This window comes from Cottoperca gobio, chromosome 7 (genome assembly GCF_900634415.1).
Source record: "Cottoperca gobio chromosome 7, fCotGob3.1, whole genome shotgun sequence".
Classification (NCBI taxonomy): domain Eukaryota; kingdom Metazoa; phylum Chordata; class Actinopteri; order Perciformes; family Bovichtidae; genus Cottoperca; species Cottoperca gobio.
This window is the reverse complement of record NC_041361.1, coordinates 19526094-19549758: the sequence shown is the minus strand read 5'-3', so window position 1 is coordinate 19549758 and position 23665 is coordinate 19526094. Positions and strand designations below refer to the sequence as shown.

Sequence of the window (23665 nt, the reverse complement as noted above, 5' to 3'; positions counted from 1 at the left end):
CCATGGTGTGTGGAAGGAGATCAAATCCATTCAAAATGTTGTTTTCAGGTTACATTTAAATCCAAAGGTATTTAATCCCAGAGATCCCAAAGTTAAATATGTATTTTTAGGTTATTATAATGGTATTTGGATTGGAATGGAGTTTCCATATTTCATTGTGACTCCCTATTTATTTCTGCAAATCATGTGTGAAATATATTCATGTGCCTTTGTACTATAAATGATGATATATGCAAATGTAGCTCTTCCCGTGGAGAAAACACAATGCATATAGTTTGCCCTACATGCTAAAAGGTTTCTGCGCACTGGTGCTCCACCTCATGCGGCTGGTGTCCTTTTTTTCTTCAAGTCAGCACACTTTAGTGGAGTTAGTTGTGAGTGATGCATTTTGGTCTTCACTCATTATCTCACTTTGTTTCCTCTGCTCAGTACAGACGGAATCGGCTGATTTCGTGCCATAGGGTTTGGTTTACACCAGGGGTGTCCAAACTTTTTTCACTGAGGGCCACATACAGAAAAATATACAAAGGGCTGGGCCACTCATACTTTTGAGGTATATTGCCTAAAAATAAATCAGAGGGGGGCTTGTTAACACATCAACTAACATTAGTTAGAAAATGTTATCAACTTTAATTGACTGAATGTATTGAAAAATTGAGCTTATTAACATGAATACTGCGTAATATATTTTTTAACTCTCCAATAATGGGAACATCATGGGAGTATTTTCCCAAAGTCATTTATAATTCAGCATCTAGACAGCAGAAAGGAAAAAAGAAGAGACGGTGAGTCAAACATAACTTGAGTAAGGGCAAAGGGTCATGTTTGAGACGAACAGGCAGGTGTGCTTCGTGTTTTCATTAGTAGTCTGCTACTCAGGTGCACAGGCAGAATGTTAGCTCTAAGTTAGCTCTAACCTGTGTATGTGTGTGTGTGTGTGTGTGTATGTGTGTGTGTGTGTGTGTGTGTGTGTGTGTGTGTGTGTGTGTGCGTGCGTGCGTTCCCCAGCTGTGCGGCGGAGATTACAGATGGCTCTCAGTACTTTGTGCTGCTGATGATCACAGATGGAGTGATATCCGACATGGTCCAGACCAAAGAGGCTGTGGTCAATGTGAGTAAAGAAACACACACACCTCGCGCACACATACACACACTCTTACACATAAGTAGAAATACATCTCAAATTTTCTCTTCAAGATTCAAGTCAGGGAGAGGAAAATATATTGTTTGCTCTAATTGTCACTGATCTCACTTTTGTGGTGAAGTCAATAGTGTTTCAGTGAGATGTCAAATTAGAATTTGAGAGGTGTCTGATGTAATTAGGTCGGTTCTGTCAGGCAGTGTAGAATATTGAAAGCAAATTATTTATTTTCTCACTCCTAATTGCTTTAAATCCTCTTAATGATACAATTCTTCTTTGCTGAGTGTTCTCCGGGTGCACAACTTTTGATTTGGTGTCAAGGAGAGTTACGGTTTGGCAAATAAAGGTAATTACTGTACGTTTAGGATATTGGGGCAGGTTAATAGTCTCACCTTTCAGATTTAAATAATGAATCAACATAATGTTCACCTACACCAAAATAATAGAACTCTCTTGAGAGCTCTGTTTTTCCCACCAGGCTTATTATATATGCCTTAATGCATCGTAAAGGATCGAGTAAATCAGCTGATCTGACTGTTCCTCGTCTTTCCTTTTGTCTCCGGCACAGGCAGCAGGACTCCCCCTGTCCATAATTATCGTGGGTGTTGGACCTGCTGAGTTTGATGGTGAGTGTTTCATTTTAGTAACAGGTCTATCATTTTCCATGTCAACTTGAGTAAACATGACATGAGGAGAGGAAGGGGAGTCACATCTACCGAAGACAAAACGTTTAATCAGTGTCACAGCGCAGAGATGCCCCTTAACCCATTTGTGCTATTTTTACTATGACAAGAAAAAAAGGCTACAAAATGTGTACTGAAGTCTTGAAATCTATTATGGAAATACTTCGAAGTAAGTATCTAACAGTAAAACCTTCAACATGTTATATCACATGAAAAAAATGTGATTTTTTGATAAATTAGGGAAAAGGCTCAATTTGTGTTTATTAAATGTTTTCTTACACCGCATGTGTGCATATATCAGATATTATGAGTTAGAAGATACCAAATACTTGACTCTGTTCATTGTAGTTTCTGAGATACATATTATATTTAGTCTTTGGGCCCTTGGGACCACTGTTTTTTCCTAAAATATAATGAAATATATAGAATATTCCATGTTCCAATATTCCATGTTTCCAAAGACTAATTATAGTTATAATATAGAAAGAAAAAGGCTCACTTTTCAGCAAAATGGCCAATCTTGAAAATCAAGTCCAGAGAACACTTCCATTAAAAAGATATTTGAATTGACAGTTGACAGTCAGTATTCTTTTTCCAGTGTAAAAAAAATCTATTTATTGATTTGTTTGCACCATTGTTACGATGGGGTTTAGGAGAGGACCCAAATGCAGTTCAGCAGACGAGGATTCTAACAAAAAGTGAGGTTCAAAAAAAGCAAAACAACAGAAGGGGCAGCCTATCAAAATACAAAAGGTAAAATAGTAAACTGAAAATACAAACCAGGAAGACACGAGGAGATAGTGATGGCAGTGGGATACTGAAGCTTCAATACGTGCTTCAAACCCAGAACTACAATTCCATAGAACCACTGCTTCAAAGCTTGCTTCACATCACGTGACATATGATGTCCGAAGCAGTAACTTTCATTGCCTGAATGAATCACCGGACTGGTTCGCGGTGCAATCAGGTGATTCGCTGGCATTGCCTATTTTCGATTCTGACTGGTTGAGACAGTTTTAAATTTGATCGCCTCAACACTTTATAACCACAAATTTGTGGGTTGTTGTCATAGTATGCGTTGTTGCTGTTGAGTTGTTGGTATTGCGTTTGTATTGGATAATTATGCATCCAGCCAACTAGCGAAACAATTTGTATGCACGCCAGCATCATCTGTTCCTTGTGAGCAAGTAAAGAAAACAAATCTACATCCCACATTTTTAAGCCCTGACCCAGTGGCGAAGCTCGTAGAGCAGGCATCCCTCATTCAAAGGCTACCCGCATTGGCCCGGGGTTCGAATCTAACACGTGGCCACATAAATATCAATCTTTATTTTTAAATAGAACATGATATTCAGTCTTAGATGTGTGCGTCAAAGAATTTTCAAGGCAAAGATACTTTAAATCCACTGCAGCCTTGCACTTCGCCAGTAGAGGTCACTGTACCTGAAGCTTCGAGTAATGAACCCATTTTCGAAACAATTGGCTGAAGTGGTTCAGTGATTCACAAAAGCTTAATTTCCCATCACTACGAGGAGACACAAGGAGGCACTAGGTGGCACCAGGTGGCACTAGGAAAACATCCAGAAACAAGGGTGTAATGAATGACAAACTGACCAGGAACACTGGGACAGACAGGGATATATACACACAGACACTAAACGAGGGGACGAGACACAGCTGGGGGAGAAATGCAAAGACACAAGGGCAGGGTGAATGGATACAGGAGGATCAAATTGACAATCACAGAGGGCGTGAAAAAACACAAGGATAGGAAGTAAAACAAGACAAGACACAAGGGGGAGTGAAATTTCAAAATAAAACAGGAAACAGAACCAAGATCATGATAGCCATGTTTTTGCACTATGGGATCTACATGGAATACCATTTGATGAACGGAGATACACCTCGTAGATACATCTGCTTGTACTTGACAGTCCTTTAAATTTGCACCTTTCTTGTTGATGATATTGTCCATTTATGTTAAGAATGTATATTAACATTGATACATGAAGAAAATGAATGGATTAGTAAGTCTAATGGATCACAATAAGATTCAAGCAGTGTCTCCCATATCATCGCCCCAAAGAAACAAAATATTGTATTTACTTAAATTATGTACACTCTTTTTATTTCCGCTCAGTATGAGATACTTTACTGTGTTTGTACCAATATTAGCTGCTCAGTTTCAAAATTTAAGGCTGAAACACCATGCATGCAGGCTGAACTTCAACCGCGGTGTTCTGTCGGGAGAGATATAGCGATTTAAACCAAGTAAGAGTCGAAGAGCTTTGAGTAAGTAACAGTCTGCTCGCCGCTAGGCTAATTTATGCAGTGTTAAATGCCAGAGGCTTAAGCTAATAAGTGTAAATAAAACAGATGAACACAAAATATTCCTCACAATCAGGATCAAAGTGAAATGCAGTTATAAAACCCTGAATAACATCTCTTATACCAGGGGTGGGGAACCTCCGGCCTCCGGGCCGTATACGGCCCGCGAAACCATTTGATCCGGACTTCAAGGTAATTCATAAATACACGCGAAAAAATCAACTATACATTTTTTTTAAAAATAGACGGCCGATTGACTGTTTTTCCTGGCCAAGGTCAGGGTCCTTGAACACAACACAAGCGGAACGTGCCATCACGCGGTCACGTCATGTCAAAAAACTTCAATATTAAACGAGACTGTCATTGACTTCATCGAACGCAGCATAACGAGTGTAAAACAGAGAAAGGTGGATGCGGGATGTCGCACTTTCCAGGAGAAATGGACGAACGATTATTTATTTGAGGAACTAAAAGGCCAGTGTGCCTAGTTTGTGCGGACGGGCTTTCGGTGAAACACGAAACATGTAAAACTGCACGAGCTGAAAGGACGAGTGCGTTTGGATAAAGTTAACGGTCTTGGGCAGAGTTTGGCCCAACAAGCAGCTCTCTCCAGAGCGTAACATACAAACATGGAAAGATAGACCACCACACCAAGAACAGACTATTCCACCACTGCTGTGTAATTATCACCGCCATTTACAATACTCACTTTTTATCATTTGTGCAATTATCACTGCCATGTGCACTATTTACTTTATTTTCTATCAACCTCTTGGTACTTATATTATTTTTTATTCTATTTAATTATTGTGTACTGCCTTTTTACTTCATATGTTATTTTGCTGTGACAAGATACATTTCCCCGTTGTGGGACTAATAAAGGATTGCTGATTTCTGATAAAACAGAAAGATACATGGATAAAAAAGTTGCTTTTTTGCACAGCATATAAGAAAAGTGAAATGAATGGGCTGTGTCCTAAAACAGATTTGCAGAGGTTATGAGTTCAATAATTAATATGGCCCTCGAAGGATGTTGTAAAAAAAAGAAATGGCCCTTGACATGAAAAAGGTTCCCCACCCCTGTCTTATACAGTCAAAGATTAATCCGAAAAACAACTTAAATGGCCTTAAAACAACCAAAGAGCTGTACAAGCATCTACAATAATACCTTAACACATCAAGATTCTCAGATTTTCACACACACACACACACACACACCAGCGACATTGGCGGCAAGGTCTGAGTTGTGGGAGTGTTGGATGTAGCAGCATACTGACACCTCTGTTCTTTTGTAAACCGGAAGAGGAACTATACATTTATGTGTAAACATGTAAAAAGGTTATTTGGCGCATCATTTAAGATAATGCCACACACTCTGACATTACAAGAGTCGACACATCAACTCACAGTTTCTGAAAATCTCCACCGTGGCCGGAATTCTACCTAAAGTCTTTTCTGTTTTACTGTAGTGACCTAAAACGACATTTGGTTGTGGACGAAGGCCAAAAGAAAAAGAAAAAGTTTACGAAAATACCTGTGTACATGTGGAGTAGGCCTTAATGTTCCTAACCAATACACATAGCATGTATTCTTACAAAAAAACTGAATGTTAATATGGGGCAACTCGTGCTCAAATTCTCCAGTGAATTTGATAGCCGACACACAGGAAGCAGCTGCTTCGTGCACTGAATACATTCGAAATGTTAAAAGTAATTCAATTCAACAACCTAGACATTGTTAAGAAAACAAATATGTGTAATGTTTTATATGAAAGGCAGCATTTATCTTTGACCTTGGCTTTTAGCTGACTTGATGGGACTCTTGTGAGCAAACATTAAACCACTTTAGCCGCTGTATTATAAATGTGTTCGTCATTTAAACCAGTGCGCTCTGCCACTTCCTGGGAGAGTTACTGCCGAAAGTCAATGGAGTCAAGTGTGCCGGTCTTTTACAGTCCACAGATCAATTACTTTTCTGAGGGGACTGTTTGTGTGAGTGTGTGTGTGTGTGTGTGTGTGTGTGTGTGTGTGTGTGTGTGTGTGTGTGTGTAGTCTGTCACTGCTCAGCAGGGTGTGACGACTTAACGTCTCATCATTGTGTTGGATGCCCCATCATTTTCCACTTGTTTAAGAAACTGAATGAATTGGTTGTTAAGGCACTCAGCCATGTTCGGGGATCACAAGGTCAAACTGGCTTAATAGCACCTTTGTGTGTGTGTGTGTGTGTGTGTGTGTGTGTGTGTGTGTGTGTGTGTGTTTACCTTAATGCCAGGCCTAATTGCCTGTTTGTTATTTTCTCTGTCTTTAATCTCCTAGCACAGTGGTTACCAATAGATTTACAGTTTTAAAAAATCTTACAGGATCAGGGCATGGTGAAGACCTGAGCACCAGCTGCTGTATTCGCTGCCTTCCCTCTGCTAAACATCCTCGTCCTGCATTAGAAAAGAAAAGTGGCCACCGGATTTGTCACAGAAAAGAAGCCTATTAAGTTTGTGTGATTGTTAAAATAATATAATAACAATACCGAGAGAGAATTGTGTTAAAAGTTCCTAAAAATATAGCAGGAAAACTCATCTGTGATGCAATATTCACAGGAAATATTTTAAATTGCACACAAACTTCCTTCTGTTATTGCGTTCACTATTTGAGTTAATTGTACAGTTGATCAATTGTTGTATACGTCACTTAATCAGGAGTCGTCAGTTTACTCACTGCTGGAAAATAATGTCCATGGCAGCGCCGCACATCCAGGCAGTTGTGTGTCTTTGCAAGAGTGTCTCCAGATGCAGGATACACAGTATACACAGTGTACAGGTGCTACTTTAGAAAACCTCTCAGAATGTTAGAGGAAGCCCTGCTGTAGCTACACTTTCCCCATAAGTGGCCAGAATTATTTTCTGTGTTCTTACCATGCTCTGCTGTTTCTACTCGCCATGCTGTGTTCCACTTTGGCAATTAAGTCGTAGAAATACAAAAGAACATCCTGTACGTTCATTCTACTCTCCTTGGTAGATCTAGTATTGAGTCACGCTCTCTCTGTCGCTTTCTCTCCTTTTAGCTATGGAGGAGCTGGATGGAGACGAGGTGAGAGTGTCCTCCAGAGGACGCCTTGCAGAGAGAGACATTGTACAGGTACTTACCATAATTCTGTTTAACGTTGCAGGTTAAACTTCAGCATGTTTATGTCAACAGCAGCTGCATGGGGGGAGTTATCCCCGCAGGAGGACGGCTGGCATTCATAACAAACACACACTACACTACAGTAGCCAGCTAAGGTGGGACACTGAACAAGGTACAATACCATGATTCTGGTTGTAATTGTACACACTACTCAAAAACACATTTGTGTCCCAATATATAAAATACAAATCTTGCAAATGTAAAGCTCCTTTAAAAATTGTATCTACAAAACAAGGTTTTGAATCGAACTAATATAATTTTGTAACCTTCTGTGTTGGCTCTTTGAAGACTTCATCCTCACTTTGAAGTCTCCAAAACTGTATATTCCAATACAACAAAACTGCATTGTCAAAAACATTTCAAGCAAAACATAATCTCTCCTGTATTACATCCGTTTTGTTCTATTAATAACTAATTGTTTGGTTTGGATGGATGGGTCAAACAAACACGGGACTTTTACCCAGAAGGCCGCTGTCTGTGTCTGAAACCGAAAGTTGCTTTTGACTTTTCTTTATTTACGTTCTTCACTTATGTTACACACTTCATTTATGTACTCTACGTAAATTACATAACAAACAGAATTATTTTAACCCAAACCATGATCTTTACTAAACCTAGCCAAATTCACAACCACGTGTTTAAAACTGAGACCGTAATCAGAAAGGAAATATGTTTCCGGAATTTTTAGGAGACCGGGTTGCACATTTACAGCTGTGGTCATGTTTTAATTTTTTACTAAACAGGTGACACTACTCAACTCTCTTCAACACAAGCTGATACAGTAATATATACTTAATATTGTATGTTAATAATGCGAAAAAAGAGACAAGACATTTCCTTACCAAGACCCTCGAAAGCACTTCCACATCCATCTTTATGTTTAAAGTCAACGAGAGAGTTTTTATAAATAGCGAGCAGCAACCCCATCAGGGGCTGATAAAACCAGATCTGGCAACAGTAAATAGAAATTTTAGAAAGCCCGATATGAGAACACAAACAGGTAGCAAATAAAATGGCCTCTGATAACAATGCACTTTTTGTATAGTGGTAAAGAAGGCAACTGGCAGAGCATAGGGTACAATGAAAAACGCACGCAATGATTAATGTCTAGTGTGTAGTTGAGAGGAGGCTTGTGAGTATATAGATAGCAAGAATGTAATTATAACCAAGTGGCAGAGGCTAATTACAGAGTGTCTTGTTGTAATTTCAACAAAAATATCATATTACGCGGCCTAAAGCAACAGTAGTCATTAATATATTCCTAAATAGTTAAACGCTTTGACTTAATTGCTTTGTTTTCTTTCTATTATTGAACACGCCCAACTGTTTTGTAAAACATTATAATGATGAAAAAACAAGGCATGAAATATGTAGCCTGACCCCACACCAAGATGTATTGATATTGCGATCATATTTTCACAGTGCTGCCCCTCCACTTAGTTTCACTAACAGCAGAAATCACATTTGCATGCTCACAGTAATCCCTGGATTGTCTTTAACCTCATTATGACAATAATTCAATCAGGATGTTTACACTCGGAGCCAAAAAATCTATCAATTCAATTAAATCAATTTACATTTCCATGCATTCCTGTTGTTTTTGATGATGGCTGCCTTCACTGCGGGGACATTTATTATTTATCTCCTATTTTAAACTGAATTCAAAATACAGTCGTCTTAAAATTCTAGCAGCCTACTACCAGGAAGAAAGCTTTGTATGTATTGGATGTACACTTTATTTACCAGAGAGTAGTTTGTGTCCGAGCACAGAGGTGTGTTAATTATAGGATTATTACCAAAATGTGTTATTACTGTTATGTGGGTCTTGATTGCAATTGCAGTATACATATCTAAATGTACACACATAGTTTTAATAATCCTCCTTTGGTGATAGTGTTGCTGCTAAATAGACAGGGTTCATAGATTGTTTGATCTTTTGATATTCAGCCTCGTGCGAAAATGTGATAGAGGTTACATATCGGTCTCATGTCTAAATGTGCACCTTTTTACGGAAAAGTCAAGCCAAAGATCTTACTCAGCTGTCACAAGATTCTCACAACACTTCCAACACGGCACATGAAACGGCAAATTGTACATTAAATAAAATAATACCGGTTAGTTGCAACCCTTGAATTTATGATTTCATAATCATCTCTTTTGCTTAAAGAAGGAAACAAGTGTATTTTAATATATCTCCAAACAATTTCAACCAACGTGTTAAAGAGATCTTTCTTATGTCAGGTCAGTCTGTTAAAGAAATAGTTCACCTTTTTTTATGCCAAATGCATGGATGAACAATATCCATGCACAAAAGCTACACAAATTGCCTTCAAATAAAAGATTAAATTAATGAAAAAATGATTAAGTGGATTCACTGTGAGATGAGGAGGGGGCGAGCGTCCCTCACGCTCATGGTGGTCATTAATTAAAGCTTCCACGTTTAAATATCCATCACTGACGCAGCCGGTGAGAAATTTAGAAAACACTTTTCTTCCTCGATGTCATTACTTTCCCAACTCTGCTCCCTCTCATGCATGCACCAGGTGCCAAACGTCTCACGAGCATTGTGCTTAATTGTTCCGTAGCCATCCGGTCACGTCTGGGTGAAGCCATACTGATTTGATTTCTTTTTGGATCTCTTTTTTATAGCTTATTGGCTCAACTTCCAAGAGTCCACATTAATGGAGCCATACTCAACACTTACATATCATAAGTTAACGAATGGATGTTATGTATGAAAAGGGCTCATTGAACTGACATTATGACCTCATCTGTATACAAAGAATATCAAAAGGTCTAAACTATTGTCACTCCCCCCTCTTCCAGTTTGTTCCATTCAGAGACTACATCGATAGATCTGGCAACCAGGTCCTCAGCATGGCCCGGTTGGCTAAGGACGTCCTCGCCGAGATCCCCGACCAGCTGCTGTCTTTTATGAAGAGCCGAGGAGTTGAACCGCGACCGGCCCTCTCCTCCTCGCCGCTACCGGAGCTACACCGGCACATCTGACCCCAACATAGCCATGGCCACTCGTCTCTGCCTCTCCACCCTGACTCTCGCCCCCACACCCTCCCTCTGCTTATCTACGCTCACATCCCATACAGTCATTTGTCACTTTAAATGGAGCAGATGGATCGACCCATGACTCGCCCTCTTCCTCTCTTATCACCAGTGAAGCCAAACAGGCACATCACACCGACGCAGCGGGCGCTCATCCCTGACTCACCTGCTGCTGTTCTTCATCTTCTCTTCTCTAACTCACCCTGTTATATAGCATTACTCTACAGAGCAGTCAGAGTGAGCCACAACTGTCCCCCTGCTTCCCACTGACTGTCACTCACAGCTTGACTTTTTGAATTTGTCTGTTAATTCCCCTCACCAGATTTATTTTTTGCATTTATCCTTTTCCTCAGCAAGTGTGGTCACATTTGGCAAGACACTAAATCAAGTTGAAGCTAGTCTCCAAATGAAAGCAGAGCTCTTGATGAGCAATAGACGCCAGCTTGTATCTTGCTTTGTGGGTATTTTTGGTCAAGCTTGGACTGTAATCCATTGTAGTAATTGGCCACTGTGAGGACAGGTGTTTGTGATTTATACTTTACCATCATCATTATCAGTCAAGCTGTACCAAATCTCTTGAAACTGAAATAGAGGCAATTTAGTTCAATCCAGTGGTTTTCAAACTGTAAGGCGTCCCTCCCTAGGGGAAGCAGGAGAGTTGAATGGGAAAACATCAAGTAAATCTTAAAATAAGTACTTTTGTTACGTTATTGAAGGTACGGACGTAAATTTAAATAGGTCAAGACACCCCTTCCTCCTCCCTACCTAAACTTCCATGGACTTTGATTAAAAGCGTATTTGTGACAAATCAAAAACAAACTGCAGAACTTCAGAATCTTCACGTTTATACGTTTTCTTCAGTAACAAAGTACTCTAGTAATAGTTGTCCGTACATCCGTGAGTACATTGCAAACAGGGACTGCTATCAGCTGATTCGGCATCATTTTAATTGTGTCAATTTTTCAAAATGTGAACAAATAAAGGTGCAAAACAAAAACGGGCCTCAAGTTGTAACACACGGTGAACTGACTCCGTGACAACATTATACGTTTCCCCAAATTGTAGGAACTGTAGCCTAGTTTTTAACATTAGAGCCTCGTTGTTCCCCAAATGGAAGTCCGGCAAATAATAATAACAAGAGTGACATAATCCATTAATATTACAGGGGGTTGGGGGTATACTTTTCTCGATTCTGTTTGAGGGGCCACAGTGTCCGACTTTGAAATCCCCTGCTTTAATCCAACCAGATGGGTTAGTGACGAGAGCAGTATTCTGATGTGGAAGTTACACAGAGCGTAGCGTTTGTGGGAATAAAATGGGGGTTTCGGTCACATCGCCATTATTACCAGTCACAGACCTTCACACAGTACTCAGAGAAACACATACACACACACACACACGCACACACACACACACACACACACACACGCACACACACACACACACACACACACACACACACACACACACACACACACACACACACACACACACACACACACACCTCTGTCTGCCACCCCCACCGCCCCCCAACCCCCTCTCTTTGCCCAGCGTGGGCCGAGGCTGGGTGCAGATTCCCCTCCTGCTGTTAGAGAAATGCCAGTCTCTCCGGCTGCCCTGCAGAGGAGGAGGAAGGAAGGAAGGATGGAAAGAAGAGACAGGGAGGAGGTGGGGTTAAAGGGAAAAGAGATGAAGGTGTCAGATAGCGCGGGAGGAATGGAAAGAAAATAAATGTGGTCATAAGAGCGAGCAGGAGAGAGACATGGACGAAGGGAAGAGGAGATTAGGCAGCAGATGAAAGGCTGAGTAACAGAGAGGAAGACAATCTTTGAGTTTTTCTGAAGTCTTTGTATGCATATTTTTTTGGGAAATAAATCTCAATGAAGAATAAATGCACATTCTCCGAAAAAGCAATATACCTGACTCCCCATGTAATGTCTTCCCTATGCATGTCCCTCATTCCCCCTGCCATGACTTGACATTTTATTCCCAGGCAGACTGGAGCTGTGTACCAAGTGGACAAAGTCTGCCACCTAGTGTTCATCGTTTGTATAGCAGGGTATCTTTAATATGCATGACTACTGTACATTCGTATACTAACTCACATAGTACAGAAACATGACCTGATGCAACTGTACTTACTGATAATAACTGACGGTAAGCGCAGTGAATTCAAGCGACATAATGAACTACAAACTCAAGTACGTCCTTGTGTGAAATGTGGCTTCACTTTTTGAAGACGTTTCGTTATTAATATCAGTGTGACGACGGTGGCTTAGAGGGGTGTTTATGCTGTTTCATGTGTCGTGTAAGTATATAGATTTTTATAAACTTGTACGATCATTAGTTTAAGTGTTATGTTTTTCGCATGTGGAGAAATAAATGCCTTCCCGGCGTTCAAGTAGTTGTTGTGTCATTGCAACTGATTGTCAAAAAAAAAAGAAAAGAGAAATATATCTCGAAATAATATGCATTTTTCTTGTGTCACTGTACATTTTCTTTTGTAGATTTCAGAAGTTGCTGTGTGCAGTGTCTTGCAGAACATATTCAGTAAGTGGAATTTCCCCATCGAGAGACATGTATTTTTGATATTTTGCAATGATATTGAATGTTCCCAGGGTCATAAAGAAATAGAGAAATAAGGTCTCTGCAAGACACCAATGGTATCAAAAAGTATTCTGATGGCATTTAGTGTGAATTTTGTACAACAAGAGCATTTTTGTCTGTCTCTTTGTCTTATGACTGTATGAATATATGTATATTCAGCGCATAGTGTTTAAGAAATGATAATTTTCATTGTATATACAGTACATGATGAAATATGTTTACCATCCCTTTGGTTACAGTAGAGCCTTTTACATTTGTGTCTCTAATAATACATCTATATTGTATCTTGACATTTTTATGAATGTCCAATTAGAAGAATGTAGAAGTTATGAAACTATGAAAGCCCTGAGAGAAAGTGGATCATGACCATCTCACTTGCTTAAGTCTGGTCGAAGTTGTTTTCTCTCCTGTGATTTGGACTTAAGAACAAGTAGAAAAGAAAGTTTTGCCAGGATCAAGTTACTTTCTATTTCATCAGCATCATTTTCAGTGTTCGTTATTTAATTTCTCAAGGCACTCTAAACACAAGGTGTGTATATTTAACCTGTGTACACCTTTTTTTCCCCTTCTGTTCTCAAACACAGGACAGAATTTAGATCAGACTTTAAACGTGGAAATTGATTACCAGAATATTTTGCCTCTCAGGGCTTCCGTAACAAACCGTTAACTGTTTTGACAAATCTGTCGTTGTGTTCCGATATGAGGTTTAACTTTGTTTGTGTTTACTCATATCTCCTAATGAACTGCATTATAGTAATATCAAACATAAAGCGACACGATCTGATTATTGTGTGTTGTTTTTGTTGTTGTTTGGTGTAAAGTTCTCTTCCTGGTAGTGATTCATTCTATAACACTACACAGTGCTGAGTCTCCTGCCGTGAAAAATAGTTTCTGGCTTTAAATGGTTGATTCACTAAACAGATTGAAGCACTTGCATACAAAGAACTTTACATAATGTTTGCCTCATGGATTCATCACGATCCCTTGTATCTGTCGGGATTTATTTTCAACACACAACGGAAACAGAGAGGAGCAATGCAAATATAAATGTTATAGATACAAAGTCTGAAATTGTAGTAGTGGCTTTATCTGTGTGGGCCAGCAGGACGAATGTAAGCAGTAATGTAGCGGAAACCTCCAACACCTTCATGACACTGTTTAGAATTTACTATGAATTTACACAGGGAAAAGTCAGTGTTAAAATGAGGTGGAGGCCATCAAAGCTGTCAACACGGAAATTATTCTATTGGTTGAATGAGTGAGAAGCCAGTCAGGTAAAGAGAGAGTGAAGGAAATTAAATACTGAATAGAAATAAGTATTTCATTCCAAAACTTTGGTCATTAACCTGATGCTATACTTATGTTCTGGCAGGACAAAGATGTTGGTGTTGAGGTAAGTAAGGGCTTCGAGCTGACCAGTAAAATAAAAATAAAAACATGTCTTTATGTTGCACAGGGGCATTTTCCTCTACAAACAGGGACAGTAGTTTCTTCAAACTGTTGCCACAAAGTTGGAAGCTCACTATTAGAAGCCGGACGAGTGGGAAAGGGATATACACATACTTGTGTGTGTAAATCATCAAAAAAGAAAACATTGGGGTAAATTAATCAGCTTTAGTGCTTAAATCTACTTTTTCGCCCTGAGCAGGAAATGCTAAACGTGCTCTGCCCCTCCTCAAGTATTACATTTGTAAGTAGCGAGCATCAGTAAAGCAACTGCAGTATTGGCGAACACTGTTAAGGTTTAGCTTTAACAGTTCATTCATATCTTACTGCATTTTGGAGGTGTAAAGTCGCTGCTTTGGGATTGTCGGCGTCACTTTGTTAGCAATAAATAGCTTCTAGCCTTTATACTGTAGCTGTCCCTCATTCTTTGGTAAAAGGGAAAAGAGAGCAATTACCATTTTCCTTTTGGCGGAACATCCCGATTCCCCTGAGTTGATTGGAGGTTATTCAGATCACCTGTTGGCTTTAGAGTTTAGAGCAGCTTGATGCATTTCCCCTCTAGGCCAATCAGAGTGTGATGAAAACCCTTTCTTTAGGGCTTAAGAGAGGTAGAGATCAGTTATATATGTATATATATATATATATATATAGATATGTAAATATATACATGTATATATATGTATATGTGTATATGTATATATATATATATATGTATATATATGTATATGTATATATATATATGTATATATATATATATATATATATATATATATGTATATATATATGTATATGTACAACTACACGTCGTTCAAGTATCCAGCACTTTATTAGAGTCATATCAAAACACAATGTATATATATATATGTATATGTATATATGTATATATATATATATATATATATATAGATATATATATGTATATATGTATATATACATATATATATATGTATATATATATATATATATATATATATATATATATATATATATATGTATATATATATATATATATATATATATATATATATATATATATATATATATATGTGTATATATATATATATATATGTATATATATATATATATATATATATATATATATATATATATATGTATATATATATATATATATATCTATATATATATATATATATATATATATATATATATATGTGTGTGTATATGTACATTGTGTTTGATATTGACTCTAATAAAGTGCTGGATACTTGAACGACGTGTAGTTGTCAGATGAAAATGTAGCCCGGATCTTTTGAATGGCACATGAGGGCAGTCTGTGGTTCTTACCAAGTATTCCCCAACAAAATCTCACCAGCTGGCGAATCATGTAATTCTCGTAAATTTTCAACATCGTAACTTCCTTGAAAATCGGGTAAGTGTTCTGGTAACTATAGGCGGCCGTGAGACGGTCAGCAGGCAGACTATACTTTATAAAACAGCGTGATACATTCTGTAAAATACAAGATAATAAATGTCAATGGTAATCGCTTCAACCTTATTTGCTTATTTATCTATTTATTCTGTTACCATTCGACTTCCCATAAATACATTCCGAGCTCTACACATTTGTGAACACAAATAACTTACTCATTACGTGGCTGATCACCTGCTTGCTGTCTGTCCCTCTTCAAATAATTATGCTAGGCTTTGATTGAAATCCTGAGTACTCTATTATGCAGGTTATGTTTGCACCATGTCCCTAATATTCATTGAATTCCTCCTGATGAAAACATCCTTTTCTTGGCATCTTCAATTGCTTCCATAATTGTACAGTTTTCACATGTACACCTAATTGTACAAAGAAGAATGGTAAGGATATGTATGCAATATCCAGAAAAAAGGCCAATATTAACGTCATCTTAATTTCATACTATGTATAGGCCTGGGGCCCTGTTCACGACAGGCTCGTAAGCAGCTAATAAGCCTGATATGGTCTTATGGAGGTCGGATCTATCTAGTAGCAACTTTTACCCGTTTCACGTAATTCTCGTAAAGTTTCGACATCGTAACTTCCATGAAAATCGGGTAAGTGTTCCGGCTACTATAGGCGGCCGTGAGACGGTCAGTAGGCAGACTATACTTTATAAAACCGTGCTGTCCTCTAGGTCTGTTTGTTAGCTAATAGCAAATGCTTTATATACAGCCTCGTAATATATAACGTTTGACATCAGACACAACGATATATTCTCAACCGCTGAAACTTTGAGGAAGAATCAAGTTATCAAGCTTTACAGACGGCGATGTGTCTAAGTTGAGAAATAATTGAATATTTAGCTATCGAGCAATTTGCGGACATCTAGTCGGGTTCCATAACAATTCAAGGAAACCAAGCTATCGACTCGATATGGGATAGCTTGCGATCTATTCACGATCGAGGATAATGTTACATTTTATTATTATCTATTTACTATAATACTAGACTACTATTATAGTGAAATGTATATACCTGTCTGTGTTCTGTTGCCGCACAGGATCTCTGCCAAATCCAGGATCACCGCCATCTCCGCCACCGCCATCATCCGCATGTTCATTCCCATCTGTGTCTCCATCGCTGCTTGAATACTGTGGCTCGAACTGGTCTGTTTCCATCACGTTAAACTCGCCCGTATGATCTGATTCCACGACACCGGCATTCTCTTCAATAAACTCCTCCTCTTCTTGAAAGTGCAACGAGTCTATTGACGACTCACTGTCACTCGATTCTGTTGAAATATCCGAGCCAGAGTCCGATATTGCCACGTCTGCCGTGCTGTCTGTGTATTCAATTGGTGGACTGTGTTCTACTTGTGACGTCAGAAAATGGCGTAGGCTGTTTTCGGTACCGGCGATGCACATAGTTTTGGTTTAATTTGTCTACTTTCTGAGATAACTGAGGTGTCTGCCCCCCACCCCAATACAGTGGGTGACTAAAATGTTGTTTTTGGTAGTTAAATAGTTGAAGAATTGTATTTGTGAGACTCAAAATGAATCTAACAAGCAAAATGTCCTGTCTACTTTGGATAATCTACAGACTTTGAAAACTGTCCACAAGGAGATCTGCCTGTCCTTGAAAGCACCAACAATGAAAGTTTTCAGTCCCGACTCACATTACTGTAATAATGACAATGTTGGATTACAACCTAATTGGACTTTTTTGCAAGTTGATTTTCAAGCCATACTAAATTACTTAATAAAAAATATGAGTGTCTGGAGGGTAGGAAACTGATCTAAAAACTTTTGATTTGGAAAATGGTTAGTTATACAGTATTTTTATGTGTATATTACAAAAAGCATGTGCATGTGTCGCCAAACAGGCTGACCAGCAAAGGGGAGAAAAAGTGAATAAACAGATCACTCTAATTGCACAGAGGAACAGTCGGTGCTGGGCACGCTGTAAAGACCTATTAAACATAATGACTTAAAGAGGCAGAGGAGTATCTCTGCCTGGATGTAAACATGCCACTAAAAGAGGTGTTTTGAAGCATGCAGGAGTCAAAGACAAACAGGAGGAGGGTTCATTCAGAGAGACTGAGAAGCAGCTCAGGAAGTAGAAATGTTAAACATGGTGGAATGAGACGGCAGAAAGACTGAACTGCCTTTCCTGTTGGTGCGTTCACCAAAAATGATTTTATTTCCATTTACGTACTAGCACATCACTCTCCTGCAGCTCTGGACAACAACATGCTGATTATGATGTCATTAGAATGTTCTTTTTTTATATTTTTTATTTTATAAGCGAATGTGGAAAGAAACAAGGAACAACATCTGGAAAAAACGTGTGTTTTTTTTTTTTTAAAGGGACTTGAACAAACCCAGTTTTGTGGGACTTTGGCTAATAGGTCAGAGAGTCTTAGCTCAGGGAAAGTTTGGGCAAACAGAAGTGAACGCTTGAAAAAAGAAAAGGAAGAAAAAAGAGGCACACTTGAGGGCTACTGGAGTTGGACAGGCTACTGTAGAATTGTGCTCAACACTTCAACTGCTTTAACTCATGGTCTCTCAAATTATATTGAGGGTTTTGTGCGTGTTCCAAAGTGGTTTCCTCCAACATTAACTGGAACCAAATTTAAATGTAGCTCAACAAGGCTATATGATCTGTTACGAGAGTACAGAATGACCATGCTTAACTCAAAGTGACAGATTCGGCCGTAACGCTGCAAATAAATGCTGAGTAAATAATCAAGGAGACGTAATCGTGTCGAATTTTAAAAAACTCAATAAAAGTACCATTAGTATTCCCAATAACAACAATGTGTCCTCTGTTTTTCCACTTACCTCACTGCTGACCTGCTTTACAAAACAGCTTTTTGTTGTTGTTATGCTGTCACAGCTGAGAGGTGCTGTGGACGGAGTTATAAACCAAAGAGAAACATGGCCAGAGTCGGCACAATTCTACGTTGTGTAAACCCATGTAATGTCTCTCTTGAGGGTCGAAGCCTTTTAAAGGAACAGGTTTACATTTGAAGAAATACGCTTATTTGCTTTCTTGCAGAGAGTTATATGAGAAGATGGATACCATTATTGTACAGTCTGTATGCTAAATCTGAAGCTACAGCTGGTTAGTTTAGCTTAGCATAAAGACTAGAAGCAGGGACAAACAGCTAGCCTGGCTCTGTCTAAAGTCAAAAGATCCCCCCACGAGCACCTCCAAAAACCTTCTACGTCTGAGCAAGAAATACTCTAGGCCAGGGTTACCCACACTTTTTTGGCTTGTGAACTACTTTTAAAGTGATCTACCTGTATTAAAAATGCTGCAACGGGGGGGGGGGGGTGCTGTCTGAGGTTTGTGCGACGGGGGGGGGAGGAGGGGTGCTGGTGCGTAGTTCACTCCTTTCCTTTCATCCGTTCTGTCTCTGACTGTAGGTGTGTGCAGGAGCAAAACAGAGCGGAGGAGGGAATGTGAATGCGCAAGGCAAGAAAAAAAACAAAAAACTTGAATTTCAGGTGGCGCTGGGTTCCGTTGGGGGAATATATATATTTTTATTTTTAACGGTGCGCGATCTACCCGCACTACACTCGCGATCGACCTTTTGGGCACCCCTGCTCTAGGCCCTCGCTAAATGTTTAGTTATTGTTTTACACTCTGTATCAATCTTTTTATCAAATTCTCTGCAAGAAAGCAATGAATGCAAAATGCACGTCCTAAAAAGTGGAACTGTTGTTTTAATCGTTTACATTTTAATGGCAATAAATAGTATACCATTGAAGAGTATGCGTTTGTTTGTGGTATGACGCTGAATGACAAACTCAGCTGCACTCCACTGCACCTCCTTGCTATATTCACTTACTGTAATGTGAGCTGGTCGTTTGGACAAAAATCATCCACTAAATGGCTGGTATGCTCTGCCACCAGCGCAGCTACAATTATGCTAACAGCATACTTGGATGACATTGCGTCTCACATATTGTACTTTTCTCATTTCAGTTAATTCACTTAAATCAACTTAAACTGATTATCTCAATGTGAGCAGGCAGTCCACTGTTTGATTGACATACATTTCCTTCTCATCACATAATCTCTCAGTCTCTTCCCGTCACTGGAATCTGTAAATGGGCAGAGACGTAATTTAAAGCCAATAAATCATGACTTGGCCACCATCATGTAGATACTGAAGCAAACCATTTTTAGCTCTGAACAGACAGAGAAAGAAGGGGATATATAATACCCCTGTTTTGGAGTTTGAATAAAGGCAAAGCTTTGTTCTCCACGGTTTGCATTAGGACTACAGACCCAGGACTTGGAGGCATAATATTCTCTGTGGAGCATGGCAGTAGCCATGACAGCAACGCTAAACACTGCAGCCTCTGTCCTGGAAAAACAGCAGTATCTGGGACCTGGGTAGTTTTGGAAAACAATGGTGATGACTGAATGTATTTTAGTTTTTACAATGTAGTAGATCTTAGACCTTTTTAAACGTGCAATCCTTAACGTTTAAGACATAGTGACACAATGAACCCTCTCAGCCCATGGCTTCTCAGGGAGAGCTGTTAACAATATACAATTCGATCTTCTATTGAATATCTGGAGCTGCTCATGCAATACATTTGTAATTTCAGCACGGTCTTCTAAAGATTCCCATACAATGAAACTGCATTGTCAATCACGTATTGAGGGAAACATATTTTCTCCTGGATTATTTTGACGTATCACAAGTTCGTTTCCAACCTGGGGTGGATAGGTAAGAAAAACATGGAATTTTCAAACAGGACACTGATTGTATCGCATTTGAATCAAAAATCTTACTTTTACTTATTTTTAAATTGCGTATATAAATACGTAGCGTATGTAAGTTACTTCAGTAACGCGAGGTAACAAACATATTTATTTTAAGCCAAACCATGATGTTTTACTAAACCTTACCAAGTATTGTTGATGCCTAAACCAAACCAAGTAGTTTTGTTTCAATTCACGACATTAACCATGTGTTTATAAATGTGATCGTAATTCGGAAGAAAATTAGTTTCCCTTTAAACTTAACTTTTTAGGCGACAGGGTTTGTCATATTGAATGAACACATCTGCCATTACCTCAAGTAACAAAAGCACTAGGGGTGCAGATAAGCAGATAAAAAAAAAATTGGTTCCTTTGGACAGACCCAAGCTAGCTTTTCCCCCCTGTTTCTATGCAACGCTAAGCTAACATTCTGCTGGCCGTAGCTTTATAATTAGTGGACAGGACAAAGAGAGAACTCAAAACTCAAAACTGAATAAGCAAATTTCTCAAAATGACAAACTCCTGCTTTAAGGTGCAACAAAGGTCTGTGGTGCTGAGGGAAATGGCAAGTAATAATTATATAGGTGTTTTTGAAAGTAACATTTTACCTGAACATTTAAATGAAACTAACTAGTTTGCTAAACTACTAGTGCTACTTAATAGTCCTTTATTTCACTTCATTAATACACCATGGACTGAGGAGTACAGTCAAATGAAATGCAATGAATGTACCTGATCCACCAGTAAGTGGAAAGTATTAGCAGAGACAACAAAGCAGGGAAATTAATCTCATAGCAGACATTATGGGGATTTTCCATACTTTGGTGACATCCGTGGAATTTTGCTCTGAATAATCTGATTAGCATCGGGTATTTATCAAACACACCCACACAGAGAGAGATGACACCCTATTTCACCAGTTTTATGTCATTAAACATTCACAAAAAAAATCAAAAATAGGAAGGAATTCTGTTGTGGAGAAGATAATTCAGAACGTTTAAAAAATTGCAGTATCAAAAAGGTTTTCTCCCACAAACGTGTGTGTGTGTGTGTGTGTGTGTGTGTGTGTGTGTGTGTGTGTGTGTGTGTGTGTGTGTGTGTGTGTGTTTGCGTGTGTGTGTGTTTAAACATACGTAGGCAGGCATTTGCCGATAAACGCTTGACCCCTGAGATTTGATGACGACAGAAATGGTTTGCGACCTTGAAAAGCAGGTTTGGCCTGGACATGTTCTCATAGGTTAAACAAACAAAAAGGGAAGAAGAGTAAATAAGTGCAGGATGTATGGTCAGAACAGTTAAATATACGTAATAAATGTGGCGTGAAACAGTGAACTCTGTTACATAGCATGTGCGTCATTGTCTCTGGAGTCATGGTTTATTAACCTGACTCTCCAGTTCTCTCTCCCACTCTTTAACCTTAAAACATACCTGACCTCACTCCTGACCACAGTATCATGTGTTGCTTCACTCTACAGCTAGTGCCATATTCCACCAAGACCCACATATTAGAAGATAAAATCCTGATAGAGCTAAATGCATACTCAATTCTTTAAAACTGATACCAAATAAAAAGAACAAAGATCATATGCTGCACTGATGCTCTGTATAAATTATTCAGTCAGTATCTAGGCAAAAGACGAGGACACTTAATCCCTCAAATAGGATGAGACCTGCCAGTGTAGCAAAAAGTAAACTAAGCTGTCTAACTAGTGCATTAGACACAGGAGGTGTGTTTGTGTGAGTGTTGTGTTGTGTTGGTGGTAATGGTAATGAGTTGCTGGGGGTGACAGGGTTGAGGTTCTTTGCAGCTTTATCAAAATCTCATTGCGTAATTCTCGGAGGGAATCTTTGTTCCCAAACACAAGCTGGGTTTTTACAAATATTTCACAGTGCTGTTGGTACTGTGAGTGTATCAGGGGAGTCTGAATATAGATGTATGTATGTGTGTGTGTTGGGTACTTGAGAAAAACAGCAACTTTAGGTAAAGGGTGAAGCGTTGTGTAATACATGTAATCATTCACAAAAACACTTTTCTTGGAAATGTATTTTTAACAAAACCCAGATTTGGTCATCTTACAAGCCATCAGGACATGAAAAGAAAACCAGACACAGATTTTTATTTTGTCAGGTGAGTGGTAGTCTCACATAGCCAACAGTTCAATGTGGAACATTTGCATGTGAGGTTGTGAGCCCTGGCACTTAAATGACTAAATCTCTGCCAAAAGAATTGCCCAATAAAACGTTATGAAGATGGATGGATTTAACCCATTCATTGAAATAACCAAGCAGGCCTACCTATGGCACAATGCAAATCTTTGTCCAAACTTTCAATGTGTAGGTTGTTAGCTTGGAAGTTGTTGATTCACGTAGCGAAAAGGATTTTGAAACAGATAGCGGAAGGGGAAGAGAATTCCGTCTAAATAAGGCAGGCAATGGCATGCTTATAAGCACAGCCTACATCTTGTGAGTCTAGGTGAAGGTAAGTAATCAGCTCTGACACAGCAGTGTAAGTTCGGTCCTGCTCCAATCACCCAGTGAACTGCTGCAGCTTCCTGTTTACATGGCAGAGTTTAAAACTGCAGGGGTCTGGGTCAGATGGTGAGGCAGGCTTAAGCTGGTTACAGTTTAGATGGGTAAACAAAACTGTTGTCCCTGAGTGGAGATTTCCTATTGAACACAGAGACACAGCTGCCACTATCTCCCAAATCACAAACATTTCACAATTTTTAAGTTTATTTTTTTTTATGTAATTTTGGGTCCCATGTTATTGATAATTACCTTCTCCATAATCTATAATAAATGTATACTGCCTAGAAGGTAGTTACCAATATCTCCCTCTCAGTGCTTGTTGGTATCCTCTGTCATCGTTACAACCTTGAAAAATACACCCAAGAAGCACACATTTTCCCCATTTCACTTTTGGCGCATTGCAAGCATTACCAGAGGAAATAAATCAATTTGACTCATTAGGTCCATCTGGGGCTTACATAATATGCAAGTGTAGGTGTTTGTG

At 38.9% G+C, this 23665-nt stretch overlaps 1 protein-coding gene across 1 annotated transcript in view; it reads left to right on the top strand.

Moving 5' to 3' along the window:
- Positions 1–13782, top strand: part of LOC115011041 (copine-9-like) — a 78560-nt gene extending 64778 nt beyond the window's left edge. The window contains exons 17-20 of the mRNA XM_029435971.1: positions 1009–1111; positions 1710–1767; positions 7210–7283; positions 10158–13782. Of these exons, the coding sequence (XP_029291831.1) occupies positions 1009–1111; positions 1710–1767; positions 7210–7283; positions 10158–10340 (418 nt within the window). The 3' untranslated portion in view covers positions 10341–13782. The remainder of the gene's footprint in view (positions 1–1008; positions 1112–1709; positions 1768–7209; positions 7284–10157) is intronic.
- The last annotated feature ends 9883 nt before the right edge of the window (positions 13783–23665 follow it).